The sequence below is a fragment of the Argentina silus genome, assembly GCF_951799395.1.
Source record: "Argentina silus genome assembly, chromosome: 2".
Classification (NCBI taxonomy): Eukaryota; Metazoa; Chordata; class Actinopteri; order Argentiniformes; family Argentinidae; genus Argentina; species Argentina silus.
Window position 1 is genome coordinate 33,825,937 of NC_139656.1, and position 20,000 is coordinate 33,845,936.

General features: G+C 48.7%; 2 protein-coding genes across 2 annotated transcripts in view; both read right to left on the bottom strand.

The window, feature by feature from the left end:
* LOC310801343 (rap guanine nucleotide exchange factor 6-like) overlaps window positions 1–9,030 on the bottom strand; it is a gene marked incomplete at its 3' end in the record, with an annotated part of 35,147 nt that extends 26,117 nt beyond the window's left edge. The window contains exon 1 of the mRNA XM_083665337.1: window positions 8,669–9,030. Within this exon, the coding sequence (XP_083521463.1) occupies window positions 8,669–8,743 (75 nt within the window). The 5' untranslated portion in view covers window positions 8,744–9,030. The remainder of the gene's footprint in view (window positions 1–8,668) is intronic.
* Window positions 9,031–9,848: 818 nt separating this feature from the next.
* fnip1 (folliculin interacting protein 1) overlaps window positions 9,849–20,000 on the bottom strand; it is a 30,299-nt gene continuing 20,147 nt past the window's right edge. Inside the window, 7 exon segments of the mRNA XM_083685249.1 lie at window positions 9,849–11,958; window positions 12,173–12,288; window positions 12,634–12,831; window positions 13,137–13,302; window positions 13,516–15,415; window positions 16,213–16,382; window positions 17,120–17,266. Coding sequence (XP_083541375.1) covers window positions 11,880–11,958; window positions 12,173–12,288; window positions 12,634–12,831; window positions 13,137–13,302; window positions 13,516–15,415; window positions 16,213–16,382; window positions 17,120–17,266 — 2,776 coding nt within the window. The 3' untranslated portion in view covers window positions 9,849–11,879.

Consider the following 20,000-nt stretch of genomic DNA (forward strand, 5'->3'; position numbering starts at 1 on the left):
CATGATTCAGGACAGGAAGAGGCCCGCACGGTCACTTCCCAGGTCACGACCCCTGGCTCTGTGTGTGCCGTTCCGTATAGACGACCAGGGTTGATTCACATGACTGGCGCACGCGCACGCGCGCACACACACAGACAGACACAGGCACACGCACACGCACACGCGCACGCGCATACACACACACACACACACACGCACACACACACACACACACACACACACACACACACACACACACACACACTCGCTCAAACACTCACATCAAGCCCTTCAGTCAGTGGAGGGGGCCCCAGAGGGGAGGGTGTGTGTGTGTGTGTGTGGGGGGGGGGGGGGTCTGTCTGGCTACAATGAGCCCCAGTGTGACAGCAGCAGAGTGGGCTTCGCCAGGCTGACCTGAGGCCAAACACTGGAGGCTCAAACAGAGCCCATAACTCACACAGCATGGGAGGAGAATGAGGAGGGCGGAGGACATTCATGGCAGGAGCATTCATCTCACACTGCCTGTCAGCGCGGCTGCAGACCTGCGCTTCAGACAACTTCCGCAACGACCACTGATGGCGAAGCCGTAAATGAGTTTGATTATCTGTGTTTGAGTCACTGTGTCAAAGCTATCCAACATGTGTCTGAACATCCAGCGGGTGGGGCCGGCTTTTTAAATAGACGTGTCAATCCAATGGTGAGCAAATGTACACACCCATTCTCAGCCGAGCTGAGAGGCTGGTGGAGGTAGAAATCGGAGGACGGGCTCATTGTCAGCCTGCGCTGCTCCTGGGGTGTGCGGAGTGACCAGCCTCGCTGCCAGGGTAAAGAGGCTGTAAGCCAACTGAACGGTCCCACCTTCGGGGAGGTGTCCAGCCCCACAACAGAAGTCATCCATCAGCCCTGGCTCCGAGCAGGCATACAGGGAGATGAATGGAACAGCAGCAGAGCCTACCATTAAAAACAAATCTCTCTAGGGCACTCCTCCTCACCTCCTGACCCCTCTGAGCCCCCCCCCCATCTCTCTGTCTCTCTCTCTCTCCACTTTGTCACCCGCTGTTCTGAGACAAATCACTTAGTTCACCATGAGTGACCAGCCTGAGGGCTCGGCGATCACTAGATAGCCATGCTACAAAGGACAGAACTGGTTGTACCGTCAGAACTTTGGTTGAAATATTTGACCTTTTTATTATTTTTTCTCTAATCAAGGGTTCCAGTAAGGGGTTAGCCGACAGTTTACAATAAGGGTTGAGGTTAGTTGTGGTTTTTTTGAAGTTATAAAAAGCCACACTTGTGTCCTGTCCAGCATGGCTAGATAGTGACAACAGACCGAGGGCTTGTGTACTTCAGGACGCCAGCTCACATTCCCAGCATGCCAGAGAGGTGCAGACAGCACGTTCTCACGGCTGCACTTCTGGTCAGGACGACTTCAAACCCTCAGTTCAGGTCCAGCCTCATTCTTTCATCTCAGAGGTGAACTCCCCAGCTGTGTGTGTGTGTGTGTGTGTGTGTGTGTGTGTGTGTGTGTGGGTGTGGGTGTGTCAACTTTTGAGAGGTCTTTAATCCAGGTGTTTTGAAACGGTTCCAAAAAAACTAAACAAAAATACATTCCGGTAAGCTCTTTGTGTCAGGAAATAGGCTTTGAGAAATGACTAAAGAATGTGTGTGTGGGGGGGGGGGGGTCTAATTGTCACTCAATTAAACAACACAGCACAAGCCAAGCTACAGATCTTCCACTTCCACTGCATTGTTTAGAGAGGGGAGGGAAAGGGGAGGGGAGGGGAAGGGGAGAGGGAGAGGGAGAGAGAGAGGAGAAAAAGAGAGAGAGAGAGGGAAGGGGGGGGGCTAGGATAGCATAAAGGTAATTGTGTTGTGTTTGGTGACTCAGCCTTTCCATGCTGGGATCCACAGCAGGCCTCCCCCTCCAATTGGTCTGGCCCGCGTCCATCAGTGACAGAACACGGGACCACGCCCCCAACAAGCCCCATCCATCTACTGGCCTCTCGTCTATATATGCTAATGAACTCACTTGGGAGAACAAATCAACGGCAGCAAAATGGCTCACGGTTATTTGGGAAACCGTGGTCGTTCTGACCTGTTGCACCAACAGCATTTTACTCCAAATTGCTTAGATCATATCACATCCTACTCACTCCTTAAAGGGAACCCACCCAACCCACCCACCCACACACACACACACACACACCTACACCCACCCACACAAAGAGAGACACTAGAATAATCTCTAACATTTCTACTACAAAGACACTCAAATAGACAGCAACTTTCCGGCTCATTGTCATGCACGGAACAGAATGTCTATATATACACACACACACACACACACACACACACACACACACACACACACACACACACACACACACACACACACACACACACACACACACACACACACACACACACACACACACACACACACACACACACACACACACACACACACACACACACACACACACACACACACACACACACACCATTCCACGTTCCATGCATTGCAATGAGCCCGTCCTCCGATTTCTACCTCCACCAGCCTCCACCCCCTGTACCTGAGCTGGGCTCCTGGGTGGAATGCGGTGCTCCGGCCTCAGCAGGCTCCGGGAGGCAGGTTAGAGGATGTGTGGAACCTACATATTTCAGCTGCCTGGGGAGACCGAGAGGGGAGTTACAAGGCCACTGCTTTCCTCCACCAGAGCCAACTCACCCAGAGCTACAGACAGGCATTCCAGACCAGTTTTGCAAGGTAGTAAAACAGGCTTTAATAAGGCTACTATGGCGACAGTTTCGAGAGAGAGAGAGAGAAAGAGAGAGAATAATATATGATAACAGACAAACAAAATCAAGATCTGTCTTTGATAAAACCACTAATAAAACCACCATCTAGCTCAAATTCAGAAACTCTACCAGTCAAACACTGACCTTCGTGCCTGTCTGTCTGTCTGTCTGTCTGCCTGACTGACTCCATGCCTGCCTATCTGCCTGCCCGCATGTTTATCTGTTTGTCTACCTGCCTCCCTGTGCCTACTACCTGCCTGCATATCTGTCTGCATGTCCATCTGTCTGTCTCCCTGCCTGTCTATCTATCTGCCTATAGAGTCTGCTTTCACTATCAGTGAAGTGGGTCTAAGAGGGAATCTGCCTCTTCATGCCCCGAGTCCTGCAGGGAATGTTGCTTTACACTCTCCACGCCGCACAACCACTCCAGTGCAGGCTGCAAATATGTGTGTCTGGCTGATCCTGCCTGCCTGCCTGTCAGTCTGTCTGCCTGCATGCCTGCCTCCCTGTCTGTCTGCCTGCTTGCCTGCCTCCCTGTCTGTCTGCAAGCCTGCCTGCCTGTCTGTCTGTGTACCCATAGGACATGTTTACACTAAAACAACAATGCCCATCACCACCACCTGGAACAGAGCAAACAACATCCATCCAGTAAGGTTTACACCAGCCCTGTCCTTCGCATCCATGCACCCGACACAGTTTACCAGAGAGGTACTCTGGCACTCGAGGGCCGGTGGACACAGATTAAGCCTAATCCTCAACTAAAATGCACCTTCGATGGAGATTTTCTATTGGAAATATGACAGATCTGAGACTAGGAGGCTTCATCTGTGTCTGGGAGACGGCCCATGAGAGACAGCTGCTGGTCTGCTAGCAGTGGCTGGCAGAAGTTCATCAGAAACCTCGAGGCCTATAGGCTTCAGGGTTTGAACGTGCATGAAAGGCCCACGGAATCACACACACACAAACACACACAGCCAATGACTTCACTCAATCACTCGCCTCAATTTCACACTCGTTGTCCCCTTCTCAACTGGCCCTCTGACTTGATTTGGTTTCTTGATGTGGACCTTGGGGATTGCATTAGCACTACAACGAGGGCTTTCAGGTCCCAGGTCAGCGCAAGGTCGTGTTGACTCTCCCGCTCTGTTCCACCAGCAGCAGCACGCTGTCCGGTACCGAAACATTCCTCTGTGTCTGTCTGTCTGTGTGTGTGTGTGTGTCTGTCTGTCTGTGTGTGTCTGTGTGTCTGTGTGTCTGTCTGTCTGTCTGTCTGTCTGTCTGTCTGTCTGTCTGTCTGTGTGTGTGTCTGTCTGTGTGTGTGTCTCTCTCTCTCTCTCAAGCTTCACCGCAGGTTTCTGACCCGATTTACTTACAGTACCTCAGACAGCGGAAACTGAAGCGTGGTTTGGCCCCATTTCATTCTGAGGTTTGTCTACAGCTATAGCTGAGGCCAAACACTAATACTAATAACAATAATAGACGGTACGATACCGTCTAAACATATTGGACACACTAACCAATGGTGAGTGACCTGTATGTTCCTAAAGAGAGGTAGACTAGGCAGCCCCCCCCCCCCCCCACAGAGAGCACTGCAGAACTGGTTCTCTTGAGTGGGTGGGTGTGTTTGTTGATGGAATGAGAGGCATTTTGAATATCAATGATATCAGAGAAAACAAACAGGACAATTACCATTGTCATGCAGTAATTAAGTCAATGTTCCTACTGGTAGTGGTGGTGGTTATCACTAATGTGTCACGTATGAGGGCCGAATGTCAACTCAGTGTTCCCGGTGGCGTAAACAAACAAGAGAGAAATCACTAAAAAGGGACGAGAAATGCTATCTGATAGAATTAGTTATTAGCTCATTTCATCTGCCCCTAAAAAACTGTAGACAAATTAAAAACACTACAGTTTGAGAAGGGATCACATCTAGAAGCCAGCTACTGTACTACGGTGTTATTGTAACAAATGTATATCTTCTTTTTTTTTTTTTTTTTTTTTTTTCGGGCATTTCTGCTTTTATTGGGAGAGAGACAGTAGAGATTGACCTCAGGAAGGATGGGAGAGAGAGAGGAGGGATGACATGCAAGATAGGTCGAGGGTCGGTATCGAACCAGGAACCTTGCGATGACGTGGTGTGCGCATTAGTGTGCTACGCCACCGAGTGCCCCAACAAATGTATATCTAAGCCTCGTACAATTTACTGTACATGTTCAAAAAACCCACACCTTGTATACTGCCATTTTCACATCCAGCTGTGACCTTCATGTCCCACCTCAACCAGTCAACACATGAGGAGCCAAATGCCTCTAACCAAAGGCAACAATTTCACATGTTAAAAGAGAGGCCTCTGAGGTCACTGTTCAGAAGTGAGGCATTCCTAACTACCGAGGGCTGTCAAAGAGACATTACACCAAAATGTGACTTCTTCATACGCTGTTGCTCTTCTAACATTTGTGTCGGTGTCCTCAGCAGCACAAGCCAATGTGACGGCACACCAATATCCTTTTCACACCACAGAGCCAAACCAGGCTGAGCCAAGCTGGGCTGGCTGGTTACCCATCCACCAAACAGTACAGTGGTTGCTGAAACAGCGCTAGAAAGGAAAATGTGAAATTAAGATATCCGAGCCAGCACAGTGTCAAGCTAAAAGGTTAAAAGGCCTTCGATTTCTGAGGCATTCCCAAGAAGAACAGAGTGTCCCGCCCACCTCCCTGCTGTGTCTTCGTGTTCTGACTGAGTTCCATCACCTGTGCCCGCCAGGCTGTGGGGAGGGTTCCATCACCTGTGCCCGCCAGGCTGTGGGGAGGGTTCCATCACCTGTGCCCGCCAGGCTGTGGGGAGGGTTCCATCACCTGTGCCCGCCAGGCTGTGGGGAGGGTTCCATCACCTGTGCCCGCCAGGCTGTGGGGAGGGTTCCATCACCTGTGCCCGCCAGACTGTGGGGAGGGTTCCATCACCTGTGCCCGCCAGGCTGTGGGGAGGGTTCCATCACCTGTGCCCGCCAGGCTGTGGGGAGGGTTCCATCACCTGTGCCCGCCAGGCTGTGGGGAGGGTTCCATCACCTGTGCCCGCCAGGCTGTGGGGAGGGTTCCATCACCTGTGCCCGCCAGGCTGTGGGGAGGGTTCCATCACCTGTGCCCGCCAGGCTGTGGGGAGGGTTCCATCACCTGTGCCCGCCAGGCTGTGGGGAGGGTTCCATCACCTGTGCCTGCCAGGCTGTGGGGAGGGTTCTGGGAAGATGGTAAGCTTCCCGTGAACGTCTAGTCTGTACTTGGCAGTAGGGATGGGCTGGTAAGCGATGAATTGATGGTTGCCAGGATCGATTAATCGATTCATTGACCCCACAGCGTGGTGCATACTTCAACTACAATTTAGCTTGTTTTGTTTTTTTTAATATAATGCCTGCAGTTTTGGATGCCAGTGATTGACTAATAGATGAATGGAATAATCAACCCCTTCCCTATTCAGCAGCATAGTAAACCAGGACGGGTTGGCATCTGTACTGCCACAACCACTTGGACATAGAGGACGGCTGTGAACCGTCAACTCAGGGGGTCTCTGCCGTCAGCCTGCCTGCAGCAGTGAGACTCACTCCTAACTCCTACAGCCTGGCATCTGAGAGAAACAACCAGCCCTTAACTAACCCTAACCCTAACCAGCCTGGCATCGGAGAGAAACAACCTGCCCTTAACTAACCCTAACCCTAACCAGCCTGGCATCGGAGAGAAACAACCTGCCCTTAACTAACCCTAACCCTAACCAGCCTGGCATCTGAGAGAAACAACCTGCCCTTAACTAACCCTAACCCTAACCAGCCTGGCATCTGAGAGAAACAACCAGCCCTTAACCAACCCTAACCCTAACCCTAACCAGCCTGGCATCTGAGAGAAACAACCAGCCCTTAACCAACCCTAACCCTAACCCTAACCAGCCTGGCATCTGAGAGAAACAACCAGCCCTTAACTAACCCTAACCCTAACCAGCCTGGCATCTGAGAGAAACAACCAGCCCTTAACTAACCCTAACCCTAACCAGCCTGACATCTGAGAGAAACAACCAGCCCTTAACTAACCCTAACCCTAACCCTAACCAGCCTGGCATCTGAGAGAAACAACCAGCCCTTAACTAACCCTAACCCTAACCAGCCTGGCATCTGAGAGAAACAACCAGCCCTTAACTAACCCTAACCCTAACCAGCCTGACATCTGAGAGAAACAACCAGCCCTTAACTAACCCTAACCCTAACCCTAACCAGCCTGGCATCTGAGAGAAACAACCTGCCCTTAACTAACCCTAACCCTAACCCTAACCAGCCTGGCATCTGAGAGAAACAACCTGCCCTTAACTAACCCTAACCCTAACCAGCCTGGCATCTGAGAGAAACAACCAGCCCTTAACTAACCCTAACCCTAACCCTAACCAGCCTGACATCTGAGAGAAACACATGCAACCTCCAGTCCAACATGACCAATATCAAAAGCACAAAGACTACAACGACTCTATTCAAACACCCACATTATCAGACCACACAGAATTAAGCAGTGTTGGCCATGCTTTCTAAGGGACAGGCTAGTGTGGATATGTAAACTCATTTATCCAATCATAGTTTTGACACTGTTTGTTTATGTTTGAGGATCCAACATGGTTGTTAGCCTATAGCTACTTTGTTATGGCTTAGTAAAAGGTCGCCTCTCAAAAGGTGTAAAAAAGGGCTTTCTGTTCATTGAGCCCAAACAAACAGAGGATCAGCGCTCACACAGAGGCTTTTTGAGTCGGGCTGTAGGCAGTGTTTAACCCTATTGTGCGTTGGAAAGTGCTTACACTTCAAAATGTTAGCAGCTGAATATAGAGTACGCTATTTCTGGGGAGAAAGCACAGCAACAGCAATAGCAACACAACACAGCTGTGAGTCCGCAGCTTTGGTGAGGAGCTGAATCTGGCACGGCAACCCAGTGACTAAGACTTCATTTAAGCTGAGCGTTACAGAAATTAGACTCCTACTCTAAACTGTGCTGTCTGATCGTCCTACGGAAGACAGAACAATCTTCGTCGTGAATAAAATCACATCTCCAACAGATTGTGAATTTGCCTGCAGAAGAATGTTTAAAAAAAAAAAGAAGCAGCATGTTCAAAAGTGGCGCGGAGAGTGATTCAGCGAAATTGGGATGGAACCAAAATGCCAAAAGGTGAATAGGCCTACAGAAGTGTTGAGTTGGAACTGGCCTGTCAAATGCCAGAGGGTTAATAGGCATTGACATTTACATCTTGAATAGGCTACATATCTCAGGATGATCATGTTGGGATTCTAACTAGTAGGCAATATCAAATGGCAAAAGACTGAATACAACTTAAACCTCCAGCAACTTTTGGAAGACATATCTCCTAAAGTATGGAGCTGTGATATGATATCTCATTATGCTGCAGGGCAGTTAAAGCTGTGTATCAGTGTCAACCAGACACACCAGTTACTACATGTTGAGAATATGTGTGTTTATCAAGTTCCACTATATATGACAGGAATAGGCAGACTGACATTAGGCTTAAAAAGAAACACAGTATTAAAGAAGTCCAGTATTAAAGAAGTCCAGTATTAAAGAAGTCCAGTATTAAAGAAGTCCACAGCCGTCATACTGTCCTGATGTTGATGACGTCATCGGACCATGATTGACGCGCGGGCAGCGGTGTGTTCAACAGTTTAACTTTTGCAATAACTTTTGCAAGAATGTCGCACACACATACACGCACATAAATAAAACATGTGGATTAGTGTTATTTCATAATCTTTATGCAAATCCAACAAGCGAATTGCCTAGTTGAGAAAGGTTTACAGGCAAGATTGCGGTGAATGATGTGAAGCGCTAACATTAGCTCGCTAGCCTCGTCTTACCTCTGCAGTCCGTAGGGACGGGGGCTTCTTCAGAGCTTGTTTGAAAGAAGTTTCCATTGATCCAGTCATTGTCATAACTTCACACCAGAAGAGAATCCCTGATAAATCAATGTGGTGATCTCAACCTGACTTCCCCCAGCCGCTAGACTCCCATCCCGTAGCTCGTTTCCTCTCCCGAGCATGGAGCAGATTCCTCAAAATTGACGGCGAGCAAAACTAACATTTAGCATAGCTACAACTCATCTGGTTAAAAAATAAAATAGCAAAAGTGCATAGCTACCTACGACGCAGAAACTCATATATGAGAACTATCGTAAATAACACCATGCCTCTTTGGCAGCTAATCGCGGAGGTGTGGAGGTGTCCTCCTGGTCACGTCTTCGTACGGGACGAAAGTTGACTTGTCTGCCGCGCCGCTGCCGCGCCGCTCCTCTCCCTCTCCCGACTCCACTGACAGCTCCAGGAACACAGACGCCGTCCACGGATTTGCGGTTGCGCTAGCAGCTAAAATAATTAACTGTGTTCACTACTCGACAAAACAACCACTTTGGTATCAGCTATCATATGTTGTTGCTAGTAAATGTTCTACGCCGATATCCAGCTTGTTCTGGTGAGCAACAGGCTAAGCTAACTTTCCCTCAATTACTCCTCCCAGTTTAAAAAAAAAAAAGATAACATCGGCTGACAAGCCCTGGATTTTCAACTGTCGTCAAAGCTATCAAAGTGGTATAAATAATGCGACATTTTTTCTGCACACGCCGCTGTCTTCACTTCTATAAGAACTGCCATAATCTTTAACAAATCTATTTGTATGAAACGAACTGACCCATATTTAGTTGTTGCTTTTTGACTCGCATTCAATAAAGTCACTCCGTTACATAACACGCAAGTGCGTTCGTTTTGAGACCTGGTCTGGCCCGGTCTGGCCCGGCCCGCGGGTGGAATCACAACCCCTGGTAGAATTATTCAACAGCATTTGCATGTGTTGGTGTATGTGTGTTGTCGCCATAGTCCATACACCAGTCCGTTCATTTTAAATTCATGATGGGGGGGGGTAGAAAGGTAGAGAATCATAATGCAAGTGAAACAAAACTGTTCTCTTATCATGTGATGTCCAATTCCTAATTTCTGTACATGCTTGAGGCTGAAAGTATTCAAAATGAGATACTCGCATCTTTAACATTGGCATCTTTATTGCACAACATTCCCATAAAATTGGGAAAGGATAATTCAAGGAGAAACAATTCATATTGAAAGACATTATTATGTACAAATAAATGGAAATAAACTGAGAATATGTACAATTTACATGAATCGTTACACACCATACTAAATAATTTATTCATATTCATGTATAAAGAGAAAAGTCGATATAAATTCATACCTTACAGAAATAATCAGGGGTTTTATAAAATGCAAATGAGTAGCACATGGTATCCTGCAGTGACCAAGCATTTTACATAAAAATGTCAAATCATTTTAACCAGCAAAATAAATTCTCCAAGAGCTCCTGATGGATTCATGCCACACGTCCATTAAGACTCTATTGCATGGCGATAATTCATTGTCTCAAGACAAAGGGTTTAAAAATCAAATACAACACATTAATGTTATGCTTGATAAAATAAAATAAAAATAAAAACATTTGGATACAAAAAAAAAAAAAAAAAGAAAACCCATCGGTGGTTATGTGTGGTTTTACATCTTGCTTCTGTAAAATCCACACTGTTTCTGTAAGTCAACCAAAATGAAACAGAAAATCGTACAATATACTGATACACATATTGCTAACAGATATTCCCTAAACTGTCCCTTTGAAGCGTGTTTCAGCCGTAAACATTGTATGAAGGTGGCAAAGCTAAAAAAGTGTATAACTGTGAAAATATTTCAGCATTTCAGTTTAAAAATATAGATCATTTTTTATTTGTTTTGTTAGACCGCAGTAGAAATGAACTCTAATTGTATTCCAAAGAGAAATACATGAGCTTTCCATCTCCAGGAATCAAATTACGTAGCATCCCTTTTTCAATAGAGCACAGCATTGTGTTTGCACAGCTTATTTTGAACATTCCTCGGATTAAAATAACATAAAAACAATTCCCTCAGGCATCTCTACCGGGCAGCTATAAAAAGCAGTATCCATTACCCACAAAAAGATCTGAGGTAGTTTTGTACCTGTGATAAAGAATGTCAAAGCTACCTTTACTATTTTCAAAACATCAGTTAAGATTTTATAAAAAAATCACTGTGTATCGACTACCCAGATATGATCTAAATAGAACTTCTCTAGGCCATAATTTGTGAAAACATGGAGTTCATTAATTTTATACTCCATTGGATTATGGATCATTGAGACATTTTAGGGCAAGGTACACTTTGTAAACAAATACATGAAGAAGAACACAGAAACACAATTGGCATAAGTGAATTTGATAATATTCTCAATGATATTTACTACAAGTAAAAGTTAAAAAAAAACCTTATCGTGACCATTCCTTTTGCAGGGAGTCCTTTGCTTCCTATGCACGGGTTAAAGATTGTACAGAAAAGAAGTAGATAAAAAAAAAATAAAAAAAAATGTTGTAAAAAAAAGTATTGATGTCTTGATTATTCAGACTCAACAGAAAAGTCTTTGGCTTTCTTGTCCTATAACAACAGTTTAAAACAGTCTGAATGCAGAGAAACATTCAAACCATGAGAACGTTTCTGGGAAGCTCCAGCCCAGCTGCGCGCCTGTAGTTTTCCAGCAGAGCTTCACCACTCACTGTGGGAGACGGCATGGTAGCCCGCCCTCTAGTGGCGGAGTGGCAGCATGACTGCCTAGTGGCAGCACACACTGTGGTTTCTGATCCAAAGGACTCTGTCCAAGGGGCTGTGCAAAGCTCCAGCTTTCTCTGAGGCCAGCAGCAGGCTGTCAGCACTGTGAACAAGGTCAGGCAGCCATGTTGGGGCCAGAGCGGAGCACAGTTTCAGGCCGTCAGCAGGCTGTCAGCACTGTGAACGAGGTCAGGCAGCCATGTTGGGGCCAGAGTGGAGCACAGTTTCAGGCCGTCAGCACTGTGAACGAGGTCAGGCAGCCATGTTGGGGCCAGAGTGGAGCACAGTTTCAGGCCGTCAGCACTGGCGGCCATGCTCAGGCGGCCATGTTGGGGCCAGAGTGGAGTACAGTTTCCTGCTGATTCACAGGAGTCAGTCTCCACCATGCTGCAGTCTACAGCAGTATCTGGGCCACATACGGAGAGTGAGTGCTTGCCACCGCTGCCAACAGTGGGAGGTCGCTCGACTCAATACTGAAATGATAGAAGAGAGTAAAGCTTAGAATACATTCAGTATTATATTGATATTTAGAAATACATATGTATTTCTACCTAGCAGAGAGTTTCATGATGGATGTTCTCATACACCCCTTCTGTTAATTCAGCAAAGTTCTCTGAATATTATTTATATATTATTTTTATATATATATATATACAAAACTAACTAAATGTAAAATAAAATACTCACCCTAGGACCATGCCCAGCTCTTTGACGTGCACCCTGGTCTGGCCCTTCAGATACTCTGCCAGCATCCGGCTCTTGAAGTAGATCTCCTGGAGACGGTCCTCAAGGTGCATTATACACTGTTACACAGAGAGAGAGAGAGAGAGAAAGAGAGAAAGAGAGAGAGAGAGAGAGAGAGAGAGAGAGAGAGAGAGAGAGAGAGAGAGAAAGAGAGAGAATGAATGAATGAATGAGGAAGAGGGAGAGTGAGGAAGAGAGAGGAGGACATGTTAGTTCCTCATCAGACAGATATTTGTGTGTTACTTGTTTGATTTGGTTTGGCGTCTATGGAGTCTATGGTGTCTATGGAGTCTATGGAGTCTATGGAGTCTATGGAGTCTATGGTGTGTATGGAGTCTATGGTGTGTATGGAGTCTATGGAGTCTATGGTGTGTATGGAGTCTATGGAGTCTATGGACACTTACAAAGTTGGGTGAGAGGTTGAGCTTGTAGAGCTGGTGTGTCGACTGGAGCAGGCTGGACACCAGGCTGGACACCAGCACCTCCTTCCCCAGCTTGTTGTCTGTGGCCCGTCGCTGGCTGCTGGACACCTGCACCGTCCACTTGTCTGTGTCTGCTATAATACACACTGCCTCGGCGATGGGCTCATCCAACACCGGGTGCTGCAGAACAAGAAGAAGAAGAAGAAGAAGAAGCTGTCATCAAAGCAAAAGGTGGCTACTTTGAAGAATCTAAAATATAAAACATATTCCGGTTTGTTTAACACTTTTTTGTTTACTACATAATTCCATATGTGTTCCTTCATACTTTTGATGTCTTCAATATTAATCTACAATGTAGAAAATAATAAAAAATAAAGAAAAACCATTGAATGAGAAGGTGTGTCCAAACTTTTGACTGGTGCTGTGTGCGAGTGTGTGGACCTCCACCAGGGTACAGAGTGAGGGTAAACAGAGCTGACTCCTACCTGGACAGCGTGGGCCAGATCAGACATGAGCCCCTGACGGAGCTTGTCATCGTTGGGCATCCCATGCAGGACAAAGTCCGGCACGTAGGTGGGACAGTACCCTCCGAACAACGACCTGCCGAAGTTGGCAATGCTGGGTTTGGAGAAATTCTCCACCAGCTTTTCCCTGTATATACAAAACACCACACAAGACCAACAATGGCATCAGAGCATGTTTCACTGCTGAAAGACTTCGGATGACTTCTTATTTTGACTCTGGAAAATGTATCTAAAATAAACCTTTTAGGGCCCTTTCGCCCTATACAGTTCAGTCTGTGTGTGTGTGTGTGTGTGTGTGTGTCAGAGTGTGTGTTTGTGTGTGTGTGTGTATGCTACTCACCCAGGGAAGGGTACCGCCACCTCCTCCTGCCAGTCCTCGTGCTCCTGCTCCTGCTCGTCCCGGTAGTAAGCCTCGCTCTCGCTCTGCCTGCTCATGTCCTGGCCCGCGTCCTCGCTCTCGCTGTCCCCCAGGGCGCTGTCGGAACTCTCGTTCCGCGGGATCTCCCAGTCGCTCGCCGGGGCCACCTTCTTTTGGTCCCCTTTGTTGTTGTTGTTGTTGTGGTGGTGGTTGTTGTTGTCCCCTTGGGGGACAGTTACTGATATGACGATGCCCTTGTCCTGCTCGGCAGAACAGCTCCTAAACCAGCCGGCCTCCGAGGCGTCGCTGGAGCCGCCCCTACACCTGGGCTGGACTGCCACGCCCACTCCCGTGTCCTCACCCCCGCACCCACCCCCCCGTCCCACCTCCCCTTCCCTGCTGCTCTGCCCCCCTCCACCTCCTCCTCCTCTTCCTCCACCTCCCGAGGGGTCTAGCAGCTCTTTGTGGGTTCTGTCCGTGCAGCGGTGGCCATGCTCCTGGTGCTTCGCCACGTCGTCTATAGTCCTGGTCTCCACCGGGTTGTCGAAGTACTCGTCGAACTGGTCCATGGTCTCCTCGTGGACGGGGCTCCACTGGGGCATCTTACTGGAGACTCGGAGGAGGGTGCTCTCCTTCCCCCCCTCCTTGTTGTTGGTCTTGGTTTGGTCCAGTGGTGTGCTGCTGATCTTGGACTCCCCTTGGAGTTCACCGCTGCTCCCTGTCTGTTGCTGCTGTTGTGGTTGTGGTGGTGGTTGTTGTTGCTGTTGTTGCTGCTGCTGCTGTTGTTGTTGTTTTAGTTGTAGTTGGTGGTGAAGATGTTGCTGCTGTAGTAGTTGCAGCTGCTGCTGCTGTTTGTCCTTTAAGTGTTTCTTGTGCTTCCTCATCACCTCTTCCACCTTCCTCCTCCTGCTCTCCGTGTCCGACTCTGGGGACATGGAGTCTCCTATGAGGAAGGTCACCTTGGTGGCCGGCTCCTCCTCTTCTGACGGGAACACCGTTGGCACCGGGAGGCTCTTATCTGGGGGCTTCTTCTCCAGCGGTATACCCGAGGGACGGAACACCTTGATGGGCTGTGTACCCGTCTCAGTGTCCCTCTCCTCCACCTCCACCTCCTCTTCCTCCTCCTCCTCCTCCTCCAGGCTAGCTCTGGCTCGGACCTCCAGCAGCTCTGCCCGGGGCCCTAGCTCCGTCTCAGTGTCCAGCACACAGGCCTGCTCCCTGGGGGAGGCTGAGCCCACTCTCACCACCGTCTCCAGCTTGGCCTCCAGAAAGGGGCTCTCTGACTCCTTCACCGGACTGGTCTCACTCAGGCCCTCCCTACAGATGATGGGTTCTGGTGTTGTTGCGGTGCTGTGGTTGTGGCCTGTCTGTAGGACACTGCTCCCTGATCCCTGACTCTGGCCATGATCCTCCCCATCCTCCTCCTCTTCCTCCTCCTGGGGCCCAGGGCTGTGTTCCGGACCTGGCTCTGTGTCTGTGTGGGTGCTGCTCTGCAGGCTGATGTCTGAGGGGAGGTTACAAGTACCACTACTACTAATACTGGTGCTGTTGTTGTTGTGGCCAGCCTCAGGGGTCTCAGAGGGGGTCTGCTGGGCGGGGTCGTGACCCTGGCTCAGGTAGTCCCCGCTGGGCTTGTGTACGGTGACCAGGACGTAGTCGGACTCCTCCACCTCGCCGCGCCTCAGGGAGGTGGTGATGAGGGAGCCGGGGATGACGATGGCCTCATCCTCGGCGCTGTCCAGCATGTGGGTCTCCAGCAGCTCCGAGCAGCGGATGAAGTAGGTCAGGACGTAGAGGAGTCTCTGGACCAGCTCCTGCCTCCGACCAATCACCACCGTCCGGGACAGACGCACCGGAGAGCCGATGGCTCCGTACAGGTCACCTGGATAACACAAGAGTTTCTAACCGTCAGGGCGGATGCAGTCAATAACACGTGTGAATACAACAGTTGCTTTTTATTGAAATTCTTTGAATTCACCATCCGGTTAGAGCTGTGTGGACCTGAAAGTGATTTGTTGGGAAATGTTGTCATGAATAAAATTGAAATTAATGCATTTTTAAATGCGCTTGCTAACTTTAGGTGACGTGTGACATAATCGTTGCTTATGGGAAGGTGATAGAAAACCTCCTTCAGCGTCACTGCGGCGCTATGTCCTGTTTGACCACTAGGTTGAGCTGTAAACCAATTTTCCTAAATTGTTCCCCTGAGCTAGTTATGTCGCTGGAGCTGGACATCTGATGACTTCTATTTTCGGTGCTGATATTCATAGCGAGTTATTAATAAGTATAAAAGGACCATCTTTACACCACCTGTAAGGAGACTCTTCTGCTGATGCTATTTGATACTCCAGTTAAGTGATGTTTCCTACAACTTGACAACACTTTCATCCCAACTGAAAAACCTCAATCTGTCGAATCCACAATGAGGCGGCACAAGCTGAGCCCAGAGAGAGAGTGAGTGTGTGTGTTGTGTGTGTGTGTGTGTGTGTGTTGTGTGTGTGTGTGTGTGTGTCTTACTTAGTTGAGCCCAGAGAGAGAATGAGTGTCACTGTGTGTGTGTGTGTGTGTGTGTGTGTGTGTGTGTTCCTTACCCAGCTGATCCCAGAGAGAGAGTGAGTGTGATTGTGTGTGTGTGTGTGTGTGTGTGTGTGTGTGTGTGTGTGTGTGTCCGTCCCTTACCTAGCTGAGCCCAGAGTGGGTTGTAAGGGTGTGTCTTGGCTAGCATGTCCACACTTTGGGAGGAGTGTTTCTCCAGGAAGATCTTGATGGGTGGCTGTCCGTTGGGCATTACCGTGGGAACCCACGCCAGGTGGTTGGTCAGAACGGCCGTGAGGAGGGCAGGGAGGAACCTGGGGGAGAGAGAGGAGGAGGCGGTTAGGTCAGGTCACACACCGACCAACACACAGACACACACTTAAAGGGCCATGTCCAGACCCCCCTCTCCCTAGACACTTGTGTAGATCTGACAGAATTTTGAAACGTAAAAAACAATATGATGATACGATATCCTTGGGCAAGGTGAAGCTAACAGCTCAAGGGCAAGTCCTTTAGGGCAAGTCTCCTTTAGGGCAAGTCCTTTAGGGCAAGTCTCCTTTAGGACAAGTCTCCTTTAGGACAAGTCTCCTTTAGGACAAGTCTCCTTTAGGGAGGGCAAGTCTCCTTTAGGACAAGTCTCCTTTAGGACAAGTCCTTTAGGACAAGTCTCCTTTAGGGCAAGTCTCTAAGCACTGAGGCGAAGGGTTACTTTGGGACACACAACACTTTCACTCCAGCCTGATTCACTTCTCTTAGCCTCCACCACGGCTCCGCTTGCTGCTTCCCTGTTTCACACACAGACACACACTCCACTTGCTGCCTTCTTGTCTCATGATTCATGCATCATGTTGGTTAGCGTGAATCATGCTTTAAAATCTCTGCTGACACAGAGAGAGAGAGAGGGCGAGGAATGGAGAGAGGGAGAGAGGGAGAGAGAGAGGGAGAGAGAGGGAGAGAGAGGGAGAGAGAGAAAGAGGGAAAGAGAGAGAGAGAGGGAGAGGAAGAGAGAGAGAGAGAGGGAGAGGAAGAGAGAGAGAAGCAGCCACTCAACTGGTTCTTCGAGGCCTGCTCCATGAGCAGTGCCAGCTCCCTCATGAACTGCCCGCAGAGCTGGTTTTTCTCAGGAGCCCCCGACATCATGGTGAGCCACACGGGCTCGGCCACGCGGGGCATGGTGTAAAGGTTGACGATGGTGGTCCTAGAGGAGGGAGAGGGAGAGAGAGAGAGAGAGAGAGAGAGAGAAACAGCACGGTCATTGTCTGGGAGGGAACAAGAGGTCCACAGTTCTCCTCAGGCCCCCAGGCCATACAGCACAGGGAGACCCCTCAGAGGAGAGCGTCTGGACATTCCTCACAGCCCCGGAGCACAGCGGGCAGAGGGCCAGGGCTTTACACAACGCCCGGGGAATCTCTGAGGACGGAGGAATGTGTGGAAGGAGGGCGTTCAGGGGCTGAGATGTGTGCCGAGTGAGGAAACCAAGAAGCAGCGGTTCCTCATGAAGCCTTTCTGCGGGGTTAGGGTTAGGGTTTCTGCGGGGTAGCCTGCCTGCCCTTGTTTAGGGGGGGTCAGCGACAGTTAACGCTTTTAAAGACTCACCTCGAGACTCACCTTTCTTCTTTTTTTTTTTTTTTTAAGAGCTGCAAACGGTTGCCCCCAGCGACTGCACCCCTCCCCACTGCCCCTCCCCATGTCAAGATTGTACCCATATGCTTTTATGGATGTTATGGGTTTTGTTAATGTGTTTGGTTTTTATACGCTGTACAGTGTGTTGAGACCTTGGTGAAAATGCACTTTAAAAGTAAACAAACTTGAAAGGAGAAAGTGAGAATAAGTGAATGCTCATTGGCGTGAGAGAGGTGTATGGGTGGTATAGGTGTTGAAACGAAAACTTCTTCACTTGAGAAAAGTACTTTATTTCCTTTGGGTACTGTCAACCTGCTAGGTCCTGCAGGCCAGGAACAGTCCAATTAAATGGTTTAAAAAAAAACATTTAAAAAAAGCCCACCGCTGACACTGCAATAATTTCTGCAATAATTGGCAGCAGTCTCGGGACCTACCATGTGATCAAGGGATGAGTTGTACTTGTGTATCTGTGTCTCCATTAACCTACTTTACTTGAACCCTGGGGTCAAGTTTCCTGACTGGGTGAAAACCAAGTGTGTGTGTTTCCTGTTTCAACATTAGTGTTGTTGACACACACACATTTTGAACCGCTGATGCCCTTAAAAACAGGTCACTAACTAACCGCTGACGGCCTGAACTGACCAGAACGAACTGACCGGTTGCCAATTTGGTCACCCTGCCTGGAAACAGTCATTTGCATAGCAAGAAACGCTCTCCCCGCAATATCCAATATCCCCACCGTTCTGAGAAAACATTCGTACCTTCTCAGTACCCCAGTGTGTAGTAGAGGGCCCTATTAAAAGAAGTCCGAGGGCCACCGCGACAGCTTTAGACCAGGGGACGTGGATAACGGGAGCCAGCTGAGCGGATGGAACGCGGGCTAGTGGGGTCTAATCTTACACGGCTGCTCTGCAGCCGTCAGCTGTTCAGGTGAACTTTAACAGGGACGCTAAGTTGAAGGTACGTCAAGTCAGGAGGGCCGTATCCATGTCGTCTCTATGGATAGAACTCATTCATACACTACATTACAGGGTGGCATCTTCAAATGGGAGGAGGGGAGGAAAAAAAAAAGTCATCAATCCATTTCGAAGTTGCTTAGGGATACAGGGATACACGCTTCCTCCCTCCCTCCCTCCCTCTGTTCCTTCTCCTTGGAGAAAGACGCTGAGCTGACATGACCTGACAGGTGAAAGCAACACAATGAAAAAGCTTGCCATCTCCATCACCAATCCACTCCATGTCGGATCGGTGACGACTTCAGAGAAAAGGGGGAAGGAAGGAACAAGGATGTATTTCTGAAGTATTGGAACGGGGCCTTACGCCGGCGCTGCACCAGGATGCAGCACGCGCAAACGTGGGCGTGCCCGTCCGCAAAGGAATGTAACCTGTTACACCAGAAGCATGAACAGTCAGTCAATAAAACAAACATAAATAAATATATCTAACCCTCCCAGTCTGTTTCTGCAAGGAACTCCCAAGTGTATCGATTCCTGGCGTTGAACTTTGTTGTTTTATGTTGAGACATAACTGTTCCAGTTTGTCCTCTAGCTCCAAATCCAAACGAGGGCTGTATTTTGGTTTATCAGCTCATTATACAGGCTATATATAGGCTATACCGCTATTGTCTACTGTACTACTATTATCAATGTTGCTATTCCATAACCATGCTATAAAGCTGAGTAAATATGTATTTAAGTGTCCATGTATTTAAACATTGAAACCCATCATGACAGGCACATTGTATGGCGTTTACACGCAGGCATCAGAGAAAATAGACTCCAAACTTTGACTGAATTTTATGTTGCTGCCACGTACGCTTTACACACACACACGCACGCACGCACGCGCACACACACACACACGCTGTCTCACAGACACACACACACACGCTGTCTCACACACACACACGCTGTCTCACACACACACACGCTGTCTCACACACACGCACGCTGTCTCACACACACACACACACACACACACACACACACACACACACACTGGTGTAGGTAGCATGTAACACTGACTAAAATATCAACCCCGCCTCACGGACGCGGATGTCACGCGCCCGGTAGAGCAGGGTCGTTAGTTTCCTCCACCTGCAGTCAGCCCAGCTCCCATTTCACTGACCAGAACCAAATCTGTGCTCCGCATGGGATATCCCAGTCCTGCCTGCGACGCCTACGTGCATTCGCCACCCTATGCGTCAGGCTGCGCCAACGCATTTCTTCCATTTTGCTGCTATGTTCCATGACCTCAACGTGTTAAGGGCTAACACCAAACAGCGAGCTGGGGGGATACGGATCTTTAGC